General features: G+C 48.9%; 1 protein-coding gene across 1 annotated transcript in view; it reads left to right on the forward strand.

Annotated features, from left to right (window-relative positions):
- nbas (NBAS subunit of NRZ tethering complex) overlaps positions 1-17,763 on the forward strand; it is a 141,001-nt gene extending 123,238 nt beyond the window's left edge. The window contains 2 exon segments of the mRNA XM_079753356.1: positions 1,312-1,443; positions 16,378-17,763. Coding sequence (XP_079609482.1) covers positions 1,312-1,443; positions 16,378-16,653 — 408 coding nt within the window. The 3' untranslated portion in view covers positions 16,654-17,763.
- The last annotated feature ends 2,946 nt before the right edge of the window (positions 17,764-20,709 follow it).

Below are 20,709 nucleotides of genomic sequence, written 5' to 3' on the forward strand. Positions count from 1 at the left end.
CTTTTTTATTATAATTCCAATTTTTTTCCCCGAATATCCCAGACTTTGCCTGTCCGCATTTCAATATCACCTCCGCCCCGAGCCCCCTCTTGCCACCCGGCCAGTATCCAATACGGAAAACCCGAAGCTATTAAGCTTGTAACCCATAGAAATGAGTTTGCATCAGCTCAATGCCTCCAGCGATGTACTATAGACGCTCACCGCTCTTTGATACCTAATGCTATTCATGCCGCGCCGAGGCGCTATAAGTGGTAAGCCCCGATGCCGTTCTGTGTGTCTCGCGCCGGCTGACTGGGATATTAGTTTAGCGCTAATGCAATTCAGCGTGAATAGGGCTGTCTCTGTGTGGCTGTCTAATATTGGCGTGGGGGGTTGTTTGGGGTGGGTGGTTGGTGGGCAAGGGGTGAGGTAGGGGCGGGGGGAGGGAGGTGGCGGTGGTGGCTTTTACTCTGGCCTGAACAGCTTGAATTTTAATCCGAGGCAATGAAGCCCTTCGAAGCATGCGGGAGTGGGGGAATTGTGTTACTGTGTCCATATATCACAACGGAGTAGTGCGCCCGGCAACAAAGTGTGTGTGTATGTTGCCCGTTTGTGTGTCAATGTATATCGTCGTGTGTATGTGTGTGTGTGTGTGTGTGTGTGTGTATACACGTGCACCATCAACCCTCCTTGAAGCAGTGTGCCAACGTGCGCACATCGATTAACCTTCACTAACTGTTCTTTGCTCACTCTCCTCCTCCTCCCCCCTCCCCCTCTCCCCCCCCTCTCCTCCTCCTCCCCCCTCCCCCCTCTCCCCCCTCTCCTCCTCCTCCCCCCTCTCCCCCCCCTATCCTCCTCTTCCCCCCCCTCTATTGTTCTGGCTTCCACTACTTTCTTTTTTAACACTTTCAACGTCTTTTGTCTGCTTCTCGAAATGCCCCCCCCCATCTCCACCATTCCCTGGCTCCTCCATCCCCTCCTCCCTGACACCCCTCTGTCTCCTCTGTCCCTCTGTCTCCTCTGTCCCCTCCACCCCTCTGTCCCCTCCTCCCCTCCACCCCTCTGTCCCCTCCTCCCTGACACCCCTCTGTCTCCTCCGTCCCCTCCGTCCCCTCCGTCCCCCCCGTCCTCCCCTCCATCCCCATCATCTCATTTTCCCCCCTCCATCCCCTCCACCCCTCCGTCCCCTCTGTCTCCTCCACCCCTCCGTCCCCTCTGTCTCCTCCACCCCTCCGTCCCCTCTGTCTCCTCCACCCCTCCATCCCCTCTGTCTCCTCCACCCCTCCATCCCCTCCGTCCCCGTGGCCTCTGTCCTCCACCCCCCCACCCCAGTGCGTGGGCCACATGGCGGCGGAGCTCCAGGGCCCGACGGGCCTCCAGCAGCCCGCCCTCAAGCTCATGGCAGAGAGCGGCGACGCGAGGCTGCTGCAGCTCACCCAGGACCAGATCAACAGCATGAGCGAGGTGGGTGGAGCACACACACGCACACGCACAGACGCACGCACGCACGTACACACACACGCACACGCACACACACACACAGACACACGCGCACACACACAGACACACGCACACACGCACGCACGCACGCACACACAGACACACGCACGCACACACACGCACACGCACGCACACACACACACACACACACAGACACACGCACGCACACACACGCACAGACACAGACACACGCACACACACACACACGCACGCACACAGACACACGCACGCACGCACGCACGCACACACACACACACAGACACACGCACGCACGCGCACACAGACACACGCACGCACGCACACACACACACACACACACACACACAGACACACGCACGCACACACACACACACACACTGACCCTGAAACCCTGCGCGCAGAACCAAAGAATACACGGCGTCATTATCCTTGAAACTTTTTAAGTCATGACGTATTTGATCGCTGTGGATAAAAGCAGCTGCTTTTCTCCAAAGCGATTCCCAGTGAATTATCCAGAACCCAGAACTCTCAGAACACACTACCCTCCCCCCTGCACCACACTAGACTATCCAGCCTGGTAGCATGAATCATATCCAGCAGGGCAACACACAGCTTTATTTTGTTTGTCTTTAGTTCTTTCATTGGAATTTGCAATGCAACATTTATTAATACCGGTGGTGCAATCGACCTGTGGCTGCCAACGGTTTGAAATATATTTACACTTGTATGTCAGTGTTTAAAGAGCTGAGGAAACAAGGGAGATTGCCAGGGAAATTACCCCATCCCTGGAGGGGGGGCTTCTGTCTCTGAAATACAAGATTATAAAAATGAGTATGTGACTAAATGATAAATGACCGGGCGAGACGGACACTTTTTTTCTTTCCTTCTTTTCGTCCCCAAGTTTCATTTCCGCAAGTTCTGCAGTCCTAAGCGTTTCCCTGAATATGATCTTTCAAGCAGAAAAAGTGAAATCCGAACTTCTTTGTTCGTTTGCTTGTGTGTTTGTGTGCGTCTCTCTGTTTTCCGTGTTTCGGGGATAAACTGGAAGATCGAAGGGAATAGGATAAACATTTGTAAAGACGGTAATAGAATGAAGAGTGGGGGGGGGGGGGGGGGGGGGGGGTCGGTTGCCAGTAAACAATAAAAAAAGAATAATAAGGCAGCAAGCAAAGGAGCGCTAGACAACACCGCTCGTGAATTATGCGAGGACACGCAAACCTGCGGCCCGTCTTCCAGCGTCTAGCTTGACAACCAATCACAGACCCTTTCTCTCTTCCCGCTTTTTCGCTCTTCACCCCGAGAGGAGAGCGAGGGATTTCTGGTGCTGAGGTCCACCGTCGTCTTCATCATCGTTATCATCTGGTCTATTGTCTGGCAGCAGAACAGAATCAGCCCTCTGGGGTGCAGGTAGCAGCAGCAGTAGTAGAAGCAACAGTGGCAGCCTGTGTATCCCGGTGTTGCCTTTTAACTACACCCCCGGATAAGTAAAAGCCACAAAATGGTGCTCTCTGAACCAGCGGGACCTTCCGAGGCCCGGACTCTCTATCAAAGTGACGGAGCTGAGCTTTTAATGAAGCCGCTGCCTCCTCCTATCTCTTTGCACACACACACACACACACACACACACACACACACACACACACACACACACACACACACACAGACACACAGACACACACACACTAACAAACACACACACACACCCAGGCACAAAAAAACACACCTGAGATACACCGAACTGTGTGTGTGTGTGTGTGTGTGTGTGTGTGTGTGTGTGTGTGTGTGTGTGTGTGTGAATGGGGGGCATGGAAGTAATTTGCTATCAGTGGGTAGGAAGTTGGAGTGAGCGAGGGAGAGAGAGAGAGAGAGAATGGAGGGATTGTATAAAAAAAAGGAATTGGAAAGGAAGATACCGAGGTTAATATCGCAGGAAGCACTTAGGCGGGAGTACATTTCCCCGCGATCTGTAGAGCAGCACACTGTTGTGCAGCTTAGGCACAGAGAAAAGGTGTACAGGTGGGAATGTAGGTCAACGGAAGAGATGGTTAATAGAAAGTTTGAGAGCGAGAGAGAATATGGTGGGTGTGGTGGGAGACGCCATCATTCGTTTTGCCATGAAAGGGGGTCTCCTAACACACCAGCACCACACAACACACCCGTGTTCCTCTGGGGATGACATCAAGGGAGCGAAAATGATAATGCCCTATGTATGTGTGTGTGTGTGTGTGTGTCTGTGTGCGTTTTAGGCTCGGGTTCCTTTGTGTGTGTCGATGCAAGGATGTGTGTTTGTGTGTATATGTGTCAGTCTCTTCTGTGCCTGTGTTTGTCCCTGTGTGTGTGACTGTCAATATGTGTGTCTATGTATGGTTCGATGCGAGTCTGTGTGTGTTTGTGTTTGCCTGTGTGCTGTCTCCAGAGGTTAAACCTTTATGCACATGTACGTGTGCCCAGGTGCCCTTCTGCGCTAATAAACACCCACACCTCTCTGGTGTTTTTCCGTGGCTTAGCGGCAAACAGCACACAATTCAACCTGAGATGGTGAAGACGCTCATTAAAGTGACTGTAGGCAGGGTACAATGCCTCTCTCTCTGATGCTATCTCTCTCTCTCTGTCCCTGGGCCCTGCCTTGCATCTGGCGCAATTGACTTTCTACACTGACGCATATGTCGTTGCTAGTTTGCAACTGGCGCAGAGCGTTCTTTTCCCTCCTCCACCACGCGTCGGTAATTTAGGGATTGATCTTACGCCCCAAGGGGCGGTACGGCGAAATGAGGAGGCGTGTTCTGGCGCAAATGTTCCCTGGTGCTATTTTGCAGTTTCAGAAAACAATTGCTCCACAAACCAGGAAATACCTGGTTTAAAGTCAGTGGCGCGTTGTTCAGATGCTATTTTAAGGGCGCATGGATAATGTTGCTTGTGCACCTCGCGCATACACTTTGCTTCTCTCATCTACCTAGCCACACATTCCTGGTAAATTATTTGGGAAAGAACAGCTGATACAGCGGTAATAAGTTGTACTTTTAAATCAATGCATCTGCAAACACCATTCAGCTAACACATATTTTCTTGACACAGACATCGTGTACAAGCCCATAACTTTTAGGATTGGTGAGTATTTGATCGTGAGAAAACATTGTTTTACCGTGAGTGAGTGTTAAAAAGATGAATGCGGGCGCGCGTGTGTGTATGTGTAAAAGAATTAATGAATGTGGGCGCGCGTGTGTGCGTCCATCTGTTTAAACACACGCAAACAAAACACGTAACGCATAATACAGTCCATGGTAATGTATACTAACGGGGGGACACATGCATATTAGGAACACAAGTTGATAACGATAATGCATAGAATACTGGTAAGAAACGATGTTTGTTAATGTATTGCATATATATTTAAATAGAACCACAGTTACCGCATATCATGTGTGTTAAGTTTTCTTTGCCGAAATTTATTTGAGGACTCTTCCACAACTTCCACAATTTCTGAAGTTGTGGAAGAAAACGCTATTCAATGTGTGAATCAGGCCATATTATTTGGCCATAAACTGAGCCATTCGAAATTTGAAATTCATGTGGTCATGCATCTGTCTCATCATCTCCTCTCGAGACTGCAGACGCGCTGTCTAAACATCAACTCGTCAGTTTCAAATGTGCTCATGGCTCTTAAAGGGGATGGGAGATAGCTCTCTCATTGGTTTATTGCACCTTACGCCCAAACCACACCTACGGGTAATTAGGCTACTTCAGACCAACCCTTTTTAGATTTGCGCCGGGCGCAAGAGTCATTTATGCGCCAGTAAAATAGCAACATCGCCATAGAACCGCCCACAAAGCTACTTCTCACTTGCGTTTCAGACCATTAAAATAGGGCCCTCTGTTTCTTTCTGTCTGTCTCCCTCTGTCTCATTCTCTCACTCTCTTTCTCTCTCTTTCTGCCTTCCTTTTTTCCACTCACTTTGTTATTTGTTATCTCTCTCTCTCTCTCTCTCCTTCTCTCCCTCTCTCTGTCCCACATTCTCTCTCTTTCGCTCTCTCTCGACTCAAGCTCTCTCCACTTTCTCTCCTTCCCTCATTCTCTCACTATCTCTCTCTCTCTCTCTCTCTCTCCCTCTCTCCCTCCCTCGTTCTCTCTCTCTCTCTTTTGCTCTCTCCTCTCTCTCTCTCTGTCTCTCTCTCCTCTCTCTCTCTTTCTCTCTCTCTCGGTGTTGCTCTCGCTCTAGGTTTCTCGCTCAACGCTCCCTCTTGATTATTGTCATTTAAATCAAGTGATTGAGAGTTCTGCACGTCCGTCGCGGTTCACGATCCACGTCAGTCACTTTGGTTTGAGTTTTGATGAATTGCTAGGTAACAAAACTTTTCTGTTTACTCCCTTTTTCGTATCATCGGTTCAAGTACACGCAGGCACGTAAACCCACACACACACACACACAAACACACACACACACACACACGCAGACATAAACACACACACACACACACATAAACACACACACACACACACTCACACTCAAATGAAATTCAGCTGTGCCTGGAGATGAAGTTGTGTTATTTTTATTGTCTGTCCTTAGCCGTGAGGGTTTTGTTTTGTCTCGATCCATTTGTCTCAAATCGGATGCCGCTGAAATAAGCTCTTGTAGCCCAGATAAAATAAGCCACGCTTTTATCTTTAGTTGGGCCTATTTTCTCCGTTCTTTGGCGTTTCATTCCATTATGAGTTTTTTGAGTAGGATAGCCCTCGGATGAAAGGGAGATACTTTATTCTGGCCGTAGCAAGTTTTTATTATTTAAACATTCATCCATTCGATTATTCATAGCCTTTTGGGAAAATAGCAATTGAGACGCCCACCTTCTGCTAAAGATGGCACGGTGCGGTTTGGATGCCAGATTGGATGGGGCCAAGGGGGGAGCTGGAAGAAAGCAGCATCCAAAAGAGAAATATGAAAAGAACACACAAAAATACAAATTGCGTATTGGTTTTCGTGCCCGGGGAAAATTGAATGCATTTCATTTAATTTCTCCCTGGAGGAGCGAAGGACATCCACAGTGGTCAGGTTTTGTTAGGGCAACATTAGCACCTCCTGCTCTCCACAGGAACCTCAAGGCCCTGCTCCTCCCCTCCTACCGGTCGGTCCTGCTGGCCCTCCACCACCCTATTCCTCTCATCTTTCCTCCCTCTCGCTACCTCCCTCCTCCATTTCTGATTGTTCTTCTTCTTGGGCCCTCTCTCTCTCTCTCCCTCTCTCTGACTCTCTCTCTCTCTCTCCCTCTCTCTGACTTTCTCTCTCTCTCTCTTTCCTCTCTCTCTCTCTCTTCCCTCTCTCCCCTCTCTCTCTTCCTCTCTCAGTCTCACTCCCTTTTCTCTCTCTCTCTTTCTTTTCACTCTCTCTTTCCTCTCTCTCTCTCTCGCGCTCATCCCCTTTCTCTCTGTCTTTCTCCTTGCTCTGTGAGTGTCAATCTCGTGCCACCTCACCAGCCTTCCATTCTGCTTTCACTCACTCACTTTTACTCACACTCTCCCCCAATCCCTGCCTCCCCCCCTTGCTCCTTCCCCCCCTCGCTCCCTCCCCCCCTCGCTCCTTCCCCCCCTCGCTCCCTCCCCCCCTCGCTCCTCTTCCCCCTTTCTCCCTCCCCCCCTCGCTCCTTCCCCCCCTTGCTCCCTCCCCCCCTCGCTCCTTCCCCTCCTCGCTCCTTCCCCCCCTCGCTCCCTCCCCCCCTCGCTCCTTCCCCCCCTTGCTCCCTCCCCCCTCGCTCCTTCCCCCCCTCGCTCCCTCCCCCCCTCGCTCCCTCCCCCCCTCGCTCCTTCCCCCCTCGCTCCTTCCCCCCCTCGCTCCCTCCCCCCCTCGCTCCTTCCCCCCCTCGCTCCCTCCCCCCCTCGCTCCTTCCCCCCCTCGCTCCCTCCCCCCCTCGCTCCTTCCCCCCCTCGCTCCTTCCCCCCTCGCTCCTTCCCCCCCTCGCTCCCTCCCCCCCTCGCTCCTTCCCCCCCTCCTCGCTCCTCCCCCCCTTGCTCCTTCCCCCCCTCGCTCCTTCCCCCCCTCGCTCCTTCCCCCCTCGCTCCTTCCCCCCCTCGCTCCTTCCCCCCTCGCTCCCTCCTCCCCTCGCTCCTTCCCCCCCTCCTCGCTCCTCCCCCCCTCGCTCCTTCCCCCCCTCGCTCCTTCCCCCCTGCAAACCACATAAATCTCTCCTCGCTCCCTGGACTCCCTCGCCTCCTCTGGCTCTCTCCGCCTCCTCCTCACCTTTACATCCTCACATCCCCGGGCCACCGCAGCTCTGCACCCCCACCCCCACCTGGGGAAGATGTATGGGACAGCTGGGAGGGAGCAGGCTGTGTGTTGGGGGTGTGGGGTGGGGTGGGGTCGGGGAACGGCCAGGGGTTAACGCCAGCGTGACTAATGACGGAGTCAGATAAGGGGCCGATAGAAGCCGCCCAGCCGCTATGGGGCTGTCAGCGCACCACCACACTGTGTGCGCGCGCGCGCACACACACACACACACCCACAGACACCTGTGTATAGCCACACATGCACACACACACAGGTACGTTGCGCTACACCCATGCAGGCCCACAAAACGTAGGGCGTATGTATTTATATATACACGTGAGAAAATATAGGCACACATACCAGAACACGCATTTTCCAGCATGCACCCAGAGACAGTATGAGCTTTAAACACACAAGGCACAAGTCCTTGATAAGCAGTGACCAGGCACTCCCAGTTCTTCATCCTGCCTACCAAGGCCACTAACTCGCTGTGTTTTCAAAGCACTCTGTGGAGAATGTTTACAAAAGTGCCATCAAAATGAGGATATTATTATTATGATTATAGTCTCTCTTCCGCACAGCACCGGCTATGAGCTAGACTTTGTTGATTATGACTGTGTGTGCGGGTGTGTGGGTGTGTGTGCATTTTAACTGCCTGTTTGCTGGTTAAAACCATCCCGAGGCCTCTCGAAAACAGGCTGCGCACGGGGTGGAGGTGTGTGCGCGGTTGTTTGTTACCTTCGTGTTACGGACCACTTAGGTTTTTCTTTTTTTCACTCACACTGCACTCTACTGTCAAATACAGCGTCCACACACACGCACACACACAAATGCTTTTTGAGCGTGTGCGTCGGCCAAGGGAGAATGGGACATGAAGCTTTGGCGATGGGAAGAGACGACGAAACGTGTGTGTGTGTGTGTGTGTGTGTGTGTGCGTGTGCGCGCGCGCGTGTGTGTTTCATAACGCACGTGTGCGTGTGTGTGCGCATGTGTGTGTGCCCATGTGTGTGTGTGCACGCATGTGTGTGTGTGTGTGTGTGTGCGCGTGCATGTGTGTGTGCGCGCCAGCACGCTCGCATGTTGTCTGGCATTGCACCAGCGATTTTCTGATTGAAATGATAAGGGGAGGCTTCGGCATGCATTATGGATCAGGCACGGTACACAAAGGGTGATGCCAATGAAAGCTTCTGATCAGCACACATGAGAGCTGTTCAGCAGAGAGACATTGGGGGAGGGAGAGAGGGAGGGAGGGAGGGAGGGGGGGACGCACGAGAGAGGATTAGAATGAATTAAAGTGAGAGCATGAGAAAAGGTGAGGAGGATAAAAGGAAGGAGAGAGAAAAGGTAAGAGCGAGAGTAAGCCCAAGAACGGAAGGAGAAGGTGAATAGGAAGAGATGGAGAGAAGGAGGAGAGAGAGTAAGAGCGAGAGGGGGGATAAAACAGAGGGAGAGAGAAGGACCCACTTGAGGGGGAGAAAGAGGAGACGGAGATGGGAAGGGCGTGTCCCTCCAGGGCGCGGTGGAAGATATGCGCCTGCAAACGTGACAAGAGGTGGTAAGCTGCAGGGAGGCACTCCCTGAGACGTGATACGGCTGCAGGTGGAGGGGGAGGAGGGTGGAGGAGGATGAGGGGGAGGATCAAACATGAGAAGAGCGACGACAAGGGGGAGGGGGAGGGGGGCGGGAAGCAGACGTCTGATAGCGCACGCTCTCCTGTCAGGTGGAGTGTTTGTTCATACCCCTGCCCCCCCCCCCCCCTCATGCGAGCACTGCAGGGGACTAAAACACATGTGCGCGTCAAACAAACACACACACACACACGTATCGACACACGCACGCATCGACAGGCATGTCGTGAAAGCGCGGTCTGGACTGGAATTTGTTTGAAGTTGTTTTTGCCAAAGGGCCTTGGAGAGGTTAACCTGTGATGCACTCTTAGATATATGTGGGTATATTTACACTCACACATACAAGCAGAGACACACACACACACACACATGCAGAGACACACACAAACACGCACACTTGCATGGAGGGATAAACACATACATGCACACACACACTTGCATGCAGAGATACACACTCACACACACACACAAACACTCACATGCAGAGATGCACACACACGCAGATATATACACACATGATGAGACACACTCACACAAACGCACATGCAGAGATAGCGAACGAACACACACACACAAACAGACATGCAGAGACACACACACACACATGCAGCGATTCACACATACATGCAGCAGACATTCACACACACACACACATACACACACACACACACACACACACATGCAGAGACACACACACACACATGCAGCGATTCACACATACATGCAGCAGACATTCACACACACACACACACACGCACACACATATTCACACTCACACACACACAATAACGTGGGGCAGAAGGCTGTCAGCCGTTGGGCTAGACGTACGTTCAGTGAGCCGGTGGTGACGTCATCCGCTTTAACCGCCCAAACCCAGACACGATGATTAAGGCCCAGCCACGTCAAACCCCATTCCGTGCAGGCCATCTCAATCCCCACGTCACTCCTATAATTTACCGCTGTTTGCAATGTGTACGCATATAGATGCGACTTATAAATGCTAATTTGTTTTGTTTTTTCTTTTTCGTATTACATCCTCAACTGTGAAGATTGTCATCGCGGCAGACATTGTACTGGCGTGATGGGAATTCAACGCAAGTATTGTGAAGAAAACATTTCACTGCCGTATTTCACAGCATTTATTTCATTTAGCGTCGACATGTACGAAAGCTGTTTACACGGAAATACATATTTATTTATTCAGTTACGTTCAGTAATTTTTGAGTGTTGAATATATTTCTGAATATTATTCATATCTTCAATGAGTTATTGCGCCTTTGTAGTTCTGCTTCCTTGGGAACCAGGCGAATCTGTGGGGGCCTTATTTGCTCTGGCATATGCTCCCCTAACACTGACCTGGACTCTGGCATATGCTCCCCTAACACTGACCTGGACCGCGACTTCCAAAACACGCCTTGGAAATCGAAATTAAACTGAGAGATCTGCGGGCATTAATTCCATTCCAAAAACACACAGTGGGAATTACATTTAATAAGGATATATTATTTTTTTTCTCAATTTAAGACATTCAAACAATCTTTCAAGCAAACGGGCTCACGTAATCGTTAAAATTACAGACTATAACTACAGCAAATCAAACACAGGAGATGGATCTCCAACTGGCTTTTGCTGCCTGATGCTGGTGGTAACACTAATACCTGATGCTGGTGGTAACACTAATGCCTGATGCTGGTGGTAACACTAATGCTTGATGCTGGTGGTAACACTAATGCCTGATGCTGGTGGTAACACTAATGCCTGATGCTGGTGGTAACACTAATGCTTGATGCTGGTGGTAACACTAATGCCTGATGCTGGTGGTAACACTAATGCCTGATGCTGGTGGTAACACTAATGCTTGATGCTGGTGGTAACACTAATGCTTGCTACCTTATGATGAAGAACACAATGGGCAGGGAACATTTATGTTTGTATGGGATTATAAAGATCTGCCATTGTGTTCATTTTGCAGTCATTAGCTGTGTATTAAATGCTTGTCAATTGATAACAGGCTTTTTGCACTTTTGTGCCAAGGGTTAAGCAACATAAGAGTCACTCACACACTCACAAACTCAAAAACACACACACAAACTAAAAAAAACACACTCACGCACGCATGCACACAAACGCAAAAACACACACACAAACGCATACACAAACACAAACAAAGACACCAACACACACTCAAAAACGCAAAAACACACAAACACAAGCACTCATAATCACACCTGCCCACCACACAAACACACACGCACTCATGTTTACCCACACATCCACAAATGCGGTGCAAGTCGGGCGTTCCCCAGGCCTTGTGACCTTCAGTGACAGAAGGGAGTGTGATGTATGGGGTTTTCCACCAGCGCGTTGTTATTAAGAGATGAGCTTTATTGGCAAGTGGATGGCTGGGCGGATAGCTGGACCCTGCAGCCAACAGGCGGGTGAGTGATGGGTTGATGGATGGATGGGTGGGTGGGTGGGTTGGGGGGAGGCGTTGCTTGTTTGAGGGTGAGTGAGTGAGCGAATGGCTGGGGGGATAGAGAGTAGGAGGGGAGGCGGTGCAGTGTGTGAAAGACATTGCGGCCGCCACTGCCGTTTAACAGGCGAATCGGTATGGAAAGCACAGTGAGGTGAAGGCAAATAAGAAGGGTAAAACGCTCAGGGCAGGGCGGTCTGATCGCACCTGAAAGCCCCCTCCCTTTGCATCCTTACGGAAGGCATGCAATCACACGCCACGTGCTTTTGTTTGTTCTGAATCGGTATGAAAATAAAAAGTGATCGGCCTCGGCGACGCTAACTCGGAGAACGTCTGCCACGACCCAGCAGATGAGGACAAACAGACGTTATCCCCTCCTGGGGGGCTGTCTTCACCCCACTTCATCTCTCGCTCTCTCTCTCTCTCACTCTCTCACTCTCACTCTCTTACTCTCTCTCTCTCTGTTACTCTCTCTCTTACCCTCTCTCTCTCTCTCTCCTCCTCTCTCTCTCTCACTTGCTCTCCCTCTCTCCCTCTCCCCCTGTCACTTCTATTTACAGCTCAGCTGTCAGACCGACTGACACAAGGAATAAAATCCTGACCGTGTCTCCGAGACACGGTCAAGCAGGAATGCTAGACTAGGGGTGTGTGCACATTTTGTGTGGGTGTTTTTGTGTGTGTGTGTGTGTCTGTGTGTGTGGGCCGCTAGGTTGCCAGATGCAGTAAGTGACCCATCATCGGGTGACTCGAATTTAATACAAACCGCCCTAACCAATTATCAATACACCTAAATGATCTCTTCCTCCTTCTCTCCATCATAGATTGGCCGACCATTGACCCCCCTCTATCTTTCAGGTCGTTTTGAGGCTGATTCTCTGTTCTCGTTAGACCCACATGACCCACGCCTTTTTATTGCCCAGTTGAACATCTCCATATTCGGTCATTATCCTCTCACTCCTCCCTACGCTCCTTCCTCCATCCATTTCCCTCCTCCTTTCTTTCCACTTCCCTCCTCCTGTCTTCCTGACACCGTCCTTCCCTCCACCAAGATCAGCCGCCTCTCCGACCTGTTCACATGGATCTTTGGTCGATGACATGCAATCAATAATGACATATGTCCGTCACAAGGCCTGCCTCATCATATATGAAGCCCAAAAGAGCAAGCGTTTGTCTCGCAATGATCCAAAATGTCGAGCTGTTCAGACTTGATTAGTTCCAGATCTTGATTGCTTTATGCTTGAGCAATCATCGTAATGGATTATGAATAACAGTCAGTCATTTATGAATTGATTATTTGGTGAATCGTTGATGAATTGCCAAAGAACAAAGAAACTCTGCGCATTTTGCTTCGATTGTAAAAAATATGGACAGATTTGGTTATGTATTAAAACAAATCGATAATATGTCTTCTCGTTGACTTAGAATTGTGGCGGGTCGTTCTTCCACCACCTTTCGCGGAGAACTACACGCTAGTCTCTACTGTGAACCACCTAGAGGCCTTTAGAGGAACTACACGCTAGTCTCTACTGTGAGCCACCTAGAGGCCTTTAGAGGAACTACATGCTAGTCTCTACTGTGAACCACCTACAGGCCTTTAGAGGAACTACATGCTAGTCTTTACTGTGTACCACCTAGAGGCCTTTAGAGGAACTACATGCTAATCTCTACTGTGAACCACCTAGAGGCCTTTAGAGGAACTACATGCTAGTCTTTACCGTAAACCACCTTTTTTTTTGCTTTTAAGAATTTATTTATTCTCGTACCTGATTACTAACTAATTTATTGTTGAAGTATATCTTGTTTGTATGTGCCTGGCCACAAATGAAGTTCCCTCACAGGGAAAATGAAGTTCTTTGAATTTAAATTGAATTGAATGGCCTTTAGAGGCTCTACATGCTAGTCTCTACTGTAAACCACCTAGAGGCTGTTAGAGGATCCACATACTACCGATCCAAATACTACCGTCTCTACCGAGAACCACTTATAGGCCGTCAGAGAAACTACATGCTAGTCTGTACCGTAAACCACCTAAAGGTCGATAGAAGAACTAAATGCTAATCCATACCGTAAAGCACCTAGAGGCCGTTAGAGGGATTGCATGCTAGTTTATACCGGAGCTACACGCTAGTCTTTACCGTAAACCACCTAAAGGCCGTTAGAGGAACTACACGCTTGTCTCTTTCGCGAATCAACTCCTGTTCTCTGTGCTCTGGTATAGCGGCAATGCTCTGAAACATACTCTGTCCCCCCAAAGGAACTCAACAAACCAATCAACGTTGTCCTCCAGAGCGGCCCAGTGTAAGACAATCTATGACCCTGTGTTAGTCCCCAGTGCCCACATTGATTTGGTTTGCGCCCCCGATGTGAACACACAAGGCTTTCTCTGCTCTTCAATGACATGACGGGGGATAGAATAAAAGGAAAGGGAAAGAAAGCACACAATAATAATTCACTGTCACTCAATGTCACAGTCGGAGAGGAGATATGAATGGGAAACGAGCGTCAATACAGGACCTCCGGGGTCCTGGGGGGGGAGGACCAACGTACTCAAGTGCAATTTATAAATCAGCATCGCTGTCATTCACACGTTGCACCAAAGCGAGAGGTAGCGTTGACCTGAAGTACAAAGCAGTAAAAAAAACCTTTCTAAAAAAACTTTTTCTCAAAGGCCGAACCTCTGCAATCTGATACCACACTCTTTCTATTTGTTCCAGACCCAACCCTCTGCTGTTATTATTTCTGTTCCTGCTCGTTTTTTTGACACTCACTTGCGTTATCCGCTCTCAGCGCTTTTAAGTTGTCCGTCCTGTATTCCACCCTATCAGATGCATGCGCGCGTGTGTGTGTGTGTGTGCGTGCGTGGCGTCCGTGCGTGGTGTGACGTGCGTGCGTGCAGGGAGGTGTGTGAGGAGGTGTTTCCATGTGCACCGGGGGAAGTGTTTGCCTCTTCTGTTTCCCCTGTTGGCGTTGGAATGTGATTACAAAAAGATAAAAAAAAAACTAATGTAGCGCGACGCCGGCAGCCTTGTCTCCTCAGAACAACCCGAGAACAAGATGACTGGAAGGGAGGAGGATGGATCAGAGACAAGAGGGAGCGTTAGAGGGAGAAAGCTAAACACAAGAGAGGGAGCGATGGAAAGGCAGAAGGAAGCCCATATTTTGCACCGCTCTCGATTGAAACGCTTTCGAAGGAACGTCAGCCACCTAAACGATTGCTGTGTGTGTGTGTGTGTTCTCAAGGAGGCTGAGGAAAGGGAAGAGGGAGGAAGACAGATTAAATATTACCCAAGCATCTGTTTATTGTGGTGCAGACACTGCGTTCTGCGTCGCTTGTGGAGGGCAAACATGTTTTCATCTTTTATTCCACCAAAACACGGCACTTCAGGGACAGCGTGAGCCTGTTTCTGGCTGGTGTCTCCGTGCGTTTTGGGTGTTGGGGTCTTGTCTGTCTAGCGCGCTGTCTGTCTCTGTCTGTTTCAACGGAAATGTCTCTCTCCGTGCCCATGTGTCTGTCTTAGTCTGTTTCAGTCAGTGTTTGTGTTTGCATATAGCTGTGTGCGTTGTTGTTTTAGTGTGCCTGGATGTCACTTTGTATTACACTGTCTGTATGCATGTGTGTGTGTGTGTTTGCAGGCAGGCCCCTATTTGTGTGTGCGTGTGCGTGCGTGGGTGTGCGTGCCTCTATTTGTGTGTGTGTGTGTGTGTGTGTGTCTGCGTGTGTGTATGGGTGTTTGTGCAGTCCTCTATTTGTTTGTGTGTGTGTGTGTGTGTGCGTGTGTGTGTGTGTGTACGTGCATGAGTGTGTGCCTCTATTTGTGTGAATGTGTGTGTTGGTGTCCTGCAGTGTGAGTCGCCTCACTACAGGAAAGAGCGGTCAGCCACAGGGCTCTCTCTCGCTCTCGCGCGCTCTTGCTCCCTCTCCCACCATCATCTTTGGAAAATAACAAGACTCAAAGAAAGAAATCTGCTTCGTTCTCAGTGATCTGCATTCGAGTGATAAAACCTGGTGTTCCTTCTGCTGTCACCATGTAACGCCCATATGCTCATTTATTTTAGAGGCTTTGCGAGTCAAAGACTCCATTTGAAATCAACATCGACAATCACTTCATGACTGACAACAGGGAAGAGCGTTTTCCACAACGTGCTCTCAGTTCATGAATGGTGACTCTGAAAGCCTCTGCGTCTAAATGAATTAGTTGCAATAGAAAAGGGATCATCTCAAATTACTCATGAACATTTACTCAACCATCAGTTGACCGTCAATGAGACGCTGTCGTGGCCCCAAGGAACTATTTAAACTCTTTAGTCACGGTTTCATGCCAGCATTGGGTGGTAAATGGAAGTATTTGGGTTGTGGGCAAAGATGTGTGGTACGATGCAACTGATTTGGGGATTTTGAAATGTACAACCGCATTTTACCGCTCCTCCTGAGTCTGTGAGACACACACACACACACTCACAAAATAGGACACTCGCTCACTCACTCAAACACACACACACACACACAAAATTCAAAAAAGTAACACTTCACACACACACTCATTTACCCATTTACCCCCAGGAGACGGCGTTGTCCTGCGACGCCGAGCTGCTGTCCCTGCTGCTGGATGCCGGCCTGCTGGTGGGCTGCGTCCCGTCGGCCCTCTACCCCCTGCTCAGCGCCCACCTCCTGTCCCAGCACCAGCAGGGGGGCTGGGACGTGGAGGAGGCCGCCTCGGAGCTGCTGTCCGCGGGCCACGGGCCCCAGGCCGGCTCCCTGCTCCTGGCCCACCGCGGGACCCACCCGGCCCAGGTCACCTTCAGCACCGCGCTGGCCGTGCTCAAGAGGTGGCTCTGAGGGGCCGCAGGTGTGTGTGTCGCAGCGCAAGCCCCCCAAACGAGGAGGAGGGCACCCCACGGGGGGGGGGGATCGGGTCTGTTGGAGTGGGTTTCTTCCACGAGGAGTGAGTGGGTTCCACGTCCGGACGTACAGCACACGTGTGTGTGTGTGTGTGTGTGCGTGTGTGTGCGTGCGTGTGCGTGTGCGTTTTTGTGTGTGTGTGTGTGTGTGTGTGTGAGGACGTCGGCGTTGAATACAGAGGATTGTAGAGGAATCGTTGGCCCAACGACGATAAAACCGTTGATTCTAAATATGTTTTTGATGAATGTCGTTTTTTTTGTGTCTTGTGTCACACCTACTTTATCCGACACAGTGCAACACACAAGTACACGGACACACACAGTATATATATATAAATACACACACACACACACACACACACATACACACACACACACACACACACACACACAGACTTCCAGTCGCTACATTATTCGGCGATAAATCTGATTAGCTATTGAAGCCTCTGTGTTTCTCGGTATGCATGCTTTTGTCCCAACAAATGTATCTAATTTTCTATCTTCCTTCGACTTGTACATGTGTGTGTGTGTGTGAGTGTGAGTGTTTGAGAGAGAAAGATAGCCAATGAGTGCGTCCTATTCCATTATTATGTAATGGGTTAACCAAGCCATATCAGGGGAATGCTGTCGCGGTGATATGGGCTATTGTTCCATGGCTTTTTTTCGTGGTACAATTGTCGTTTTCCTATTTGACTTTTAAACACATTCCCTTTACCATGCCGTTGTTTTCCATTCTTAATAATGTTTAATACATTTGTTCCGCACTAAATGCCCTTCCATCGCATCCCAAGCTGTTTAAAATGTGTGTGTGTGTGTGTGTGTGTGTGTGTGTGTGAGAGAGAGAGAGAGTTTGTGTGTGTGTGTGAGAATCAACAAGTGCATTTGCCTTAGTTATTTTCCGTAGAACTAATGATTTTGACATAAATTGCTGTTCGTGTGTGTGTGTGCGGAAGATATGTATTTCAGTGTGTACACTTGTTAGCACCTATGACCTCTCACAAAATCCCAAAAGAGCATGGGGCATTTGCTCTGCTCCCTTCAACATCAAACGTCATGAAATAAATCTAAATCCCAAATCTGAACTTGCATGTGCTTGTGTTTCAATTGCATCAATTCGCTCACCGGTGAAGTGCAGAGTTGAGTGGACATGAGATTTCCGCAGCCTTTTCACTTGTCCCAGCTCTGAAACACACCTGATCACAACACCTTACTCCGAGGCTAGCCGCGTGACGCAAAACTCAGCCCCGCACTTTTACAATTATTATTTTGCTTCCTCTCTCTAAACAATCCCCTATTGAGCATTTTAATGAGTTGAGCCTCATTTCGCGTTTTTTAATGAATGTTTTTTTTTTCTAAAAAGTTTGGAAAGTAGTGTACACCTCGCGCGCACTCATGTGTGCACACCAAACATTAGCATTTTAATTGCGGTGTAGTTCTAACGCCTCCTAGAGAGTTGCAACGCTGCGACCAGAGAGCGGGCGTGTGCGCTCCGACGCGGCCTCGTTTGCTCTCTAGTTTCAACACGCAACCTTTTTCTGTTTCTTCTTTGTTATTCTTGCTTTAACGAGAGTGACGTTTGCGTACAATCACACACATGAGATAAGGCGGAGCACGATGTTATTTTTAGGATTATGAAAGGGAACAGAGAAAATACAATGTTGTACATGTATTTCCTCAAGGACTAATGGGCAAATAAGGACGTTGTTTTACAATGTTGACACAGTCATTCGATACAGGGAAGTTCTCCTCATGAAGCCGTCTGAGTTGGGTGTGTAAATAATGAATGAAATCTGGAGCGCATTGCAGTGATAATAAATACAAATCGAAAGTATTGCAACGGTAGTATGGGGAGAAAAACAAAATGATGAGGTGCACAAATTTGTGCAGGGCAAAAGATTCAAAAGAGTGATGATGTACAGTACATTGACTGGAGGTCTAAATGGATATATATATATATACACATTCTGTATAAGTATGGTGTTCCTTGACTCAAGAAGGGTTTGAACTATGCACAAACTATTCTGATGGCGTTCTCCAATTCTTCCCCGTCTCCCACCTTCATGAGCTACCAGTTCTGTGAGAACGTACACTGCCCTGCCCTGGACTGAATGGATAAATCTGTGTTCTTGACAAAATCTCTCTCGGACCATGAGTATTGCTTTTATTGCCTTTATTTTTATGTTTTGTGCTTAAAAGCTAGGGGAGGCAATTTATTTAAGAAGCATGTTTGGTCATATTTGTTGAAACTCTTTACATCCCGACAGCAGTCAATAAATATGTTGTTCTGTCAATTTTTTTCTTTTTTTTTACGGGGAGCTTCTTAGCAGCGAGGCCTGAAGGGAGGGATAGGATGTTTTTGGTTGAATACTTAAATACTTAAAAAATCTAGCTTGCTCTACCGGGATTCACCAAATTGTATTCCCTAGCTTAAAGGGCATTTCTCTCCTTTCTTAATATTTTATTGCATTTAACAAGACACATTTGACAAGCTGCCTAATAGTTTGGGCTGCTACCGCTCTATGATGGAGCCGCTGTTGTAATTGCCTCAGATAAAAGGAAGTGTGACCCATTCATCCGCGCTGGTTAAGAATGTTTTTCCCTCTTTTTATTTTGGGGAGGTTGGTTCCTGCCTTTTAGCTTGATTGTACCGTTTATTCTCATGTCACCTCCATGAGATTCTGAGGCTGTGATTAATCATTAGGCTGCTTTGCTTTTGTTCTTGTTTTCCATCTGGAAATATTCACTCATCCAAACGATTTCATTTCAGGACCGCAGAGTAAAAACAGTTTGGAGGAGCCTGTAGCACTAGCAGGTACAGTAGGGCAAAAAAGTATTTAGTCAGCCTCCAATTGTTCAAGTTCTCCCACTTAAAAAGATGAGAGAGGCCTGTAATTTTCATCATAGGTATACCTCAGCTATGAGAGACAAAATGAAAAAAAAAATCTAGAAAATCACATTGTCTGATTTTTAAAGAATTTATTTGCAAATTATGGTGGAAAATAAGTATTTGGTCAATAACCAAAGGTCATCTCAATACTTTGTTACATGCCCTTTGTTGGCAATGACAGAGGTCAAACGTTTTATGTAAGTCTTTACAAGGTTTTCACATACTGCTGCTGGTATTTTGGCCCATTCCTCCATGCAGATCTCCTCTAGAGCAGTGATGTTTTTGGGCCACACAGACTTTCAACTCCCTCCAAAGATTTTCTATGGGGTTGAGATCTGGAGACTGGCTAGGCCACTCCAGGACCTTGAAATGCTTCTTACGAAGCCACTCCTTCGTTGCCCGGGCGGTGTGTTTGGGGTCATTGTCATGCTGAAAGACCCAGCCACGTTTCATCTTCAGTGCCCTTGCTGATGGAAGGAGGTTTTCACTCAAAATCTCACGATACATGGCCACATTCATTCTTTCCGTCATACGGATCAGACGTCCTGGTCTCTTGGCAGAAAAACAGCCCCAAAGCATGATGTTTCCACCCCCATGCTTCACTGTAGGTATGGTGTTCTTTGGATGCAACTCAGCATTCTTTCTCCTCCAAACACGACGAGTTGAGTTTTTACCAAAAAGTTCTATTTTGGTTTCATCTGACCATATGACATTCTCCCAATCCTCTTCTGGATCATCCAAATGCTCTCTAGCAAACTTCAAACGGGCCCGGACATACACTGGCTTTAGCAGGGGGACACGTCTGGCACTGCAGGATTTCAGTCCCTGGCGGCGTAGTGTGTTAGTGATGGTAGCCTTTGTTACTTTGGTCCCAGCTCTCTGGAGGTCATTCACTAGGTCCCCCCGTGTGGTTCTGGGATTTTTGTGCACCGTTCTTGTTTTCATTTTGACCCCACAGGGTGAGATCTTGCGTGGAGCCCCAGATCGAGGGAGATTATCAGTGGTCTTGTATGTATTCCATTTCCTAATAATTGCTCCCACAGTTGATTTCTTCACACCAAGCTGCTTACCTATTGCAGATTCAGACTTCCCAGCCTGGTGCAGGTC

The sequence above is a fragment of the Pollachius pollachius genome (genome assembly GCF_949987615.1).
Source record: "Pollachius pollachius genome assembly, chromosome: 16".
In the NCBI taxonomy this organism is placed as follows: domain Eukaryota; kingdom Metazoa; phylum Chordata; class Actinopteri; order Gadiformes; family Gadidae; genus Pollachius; species Pollachius pollachius.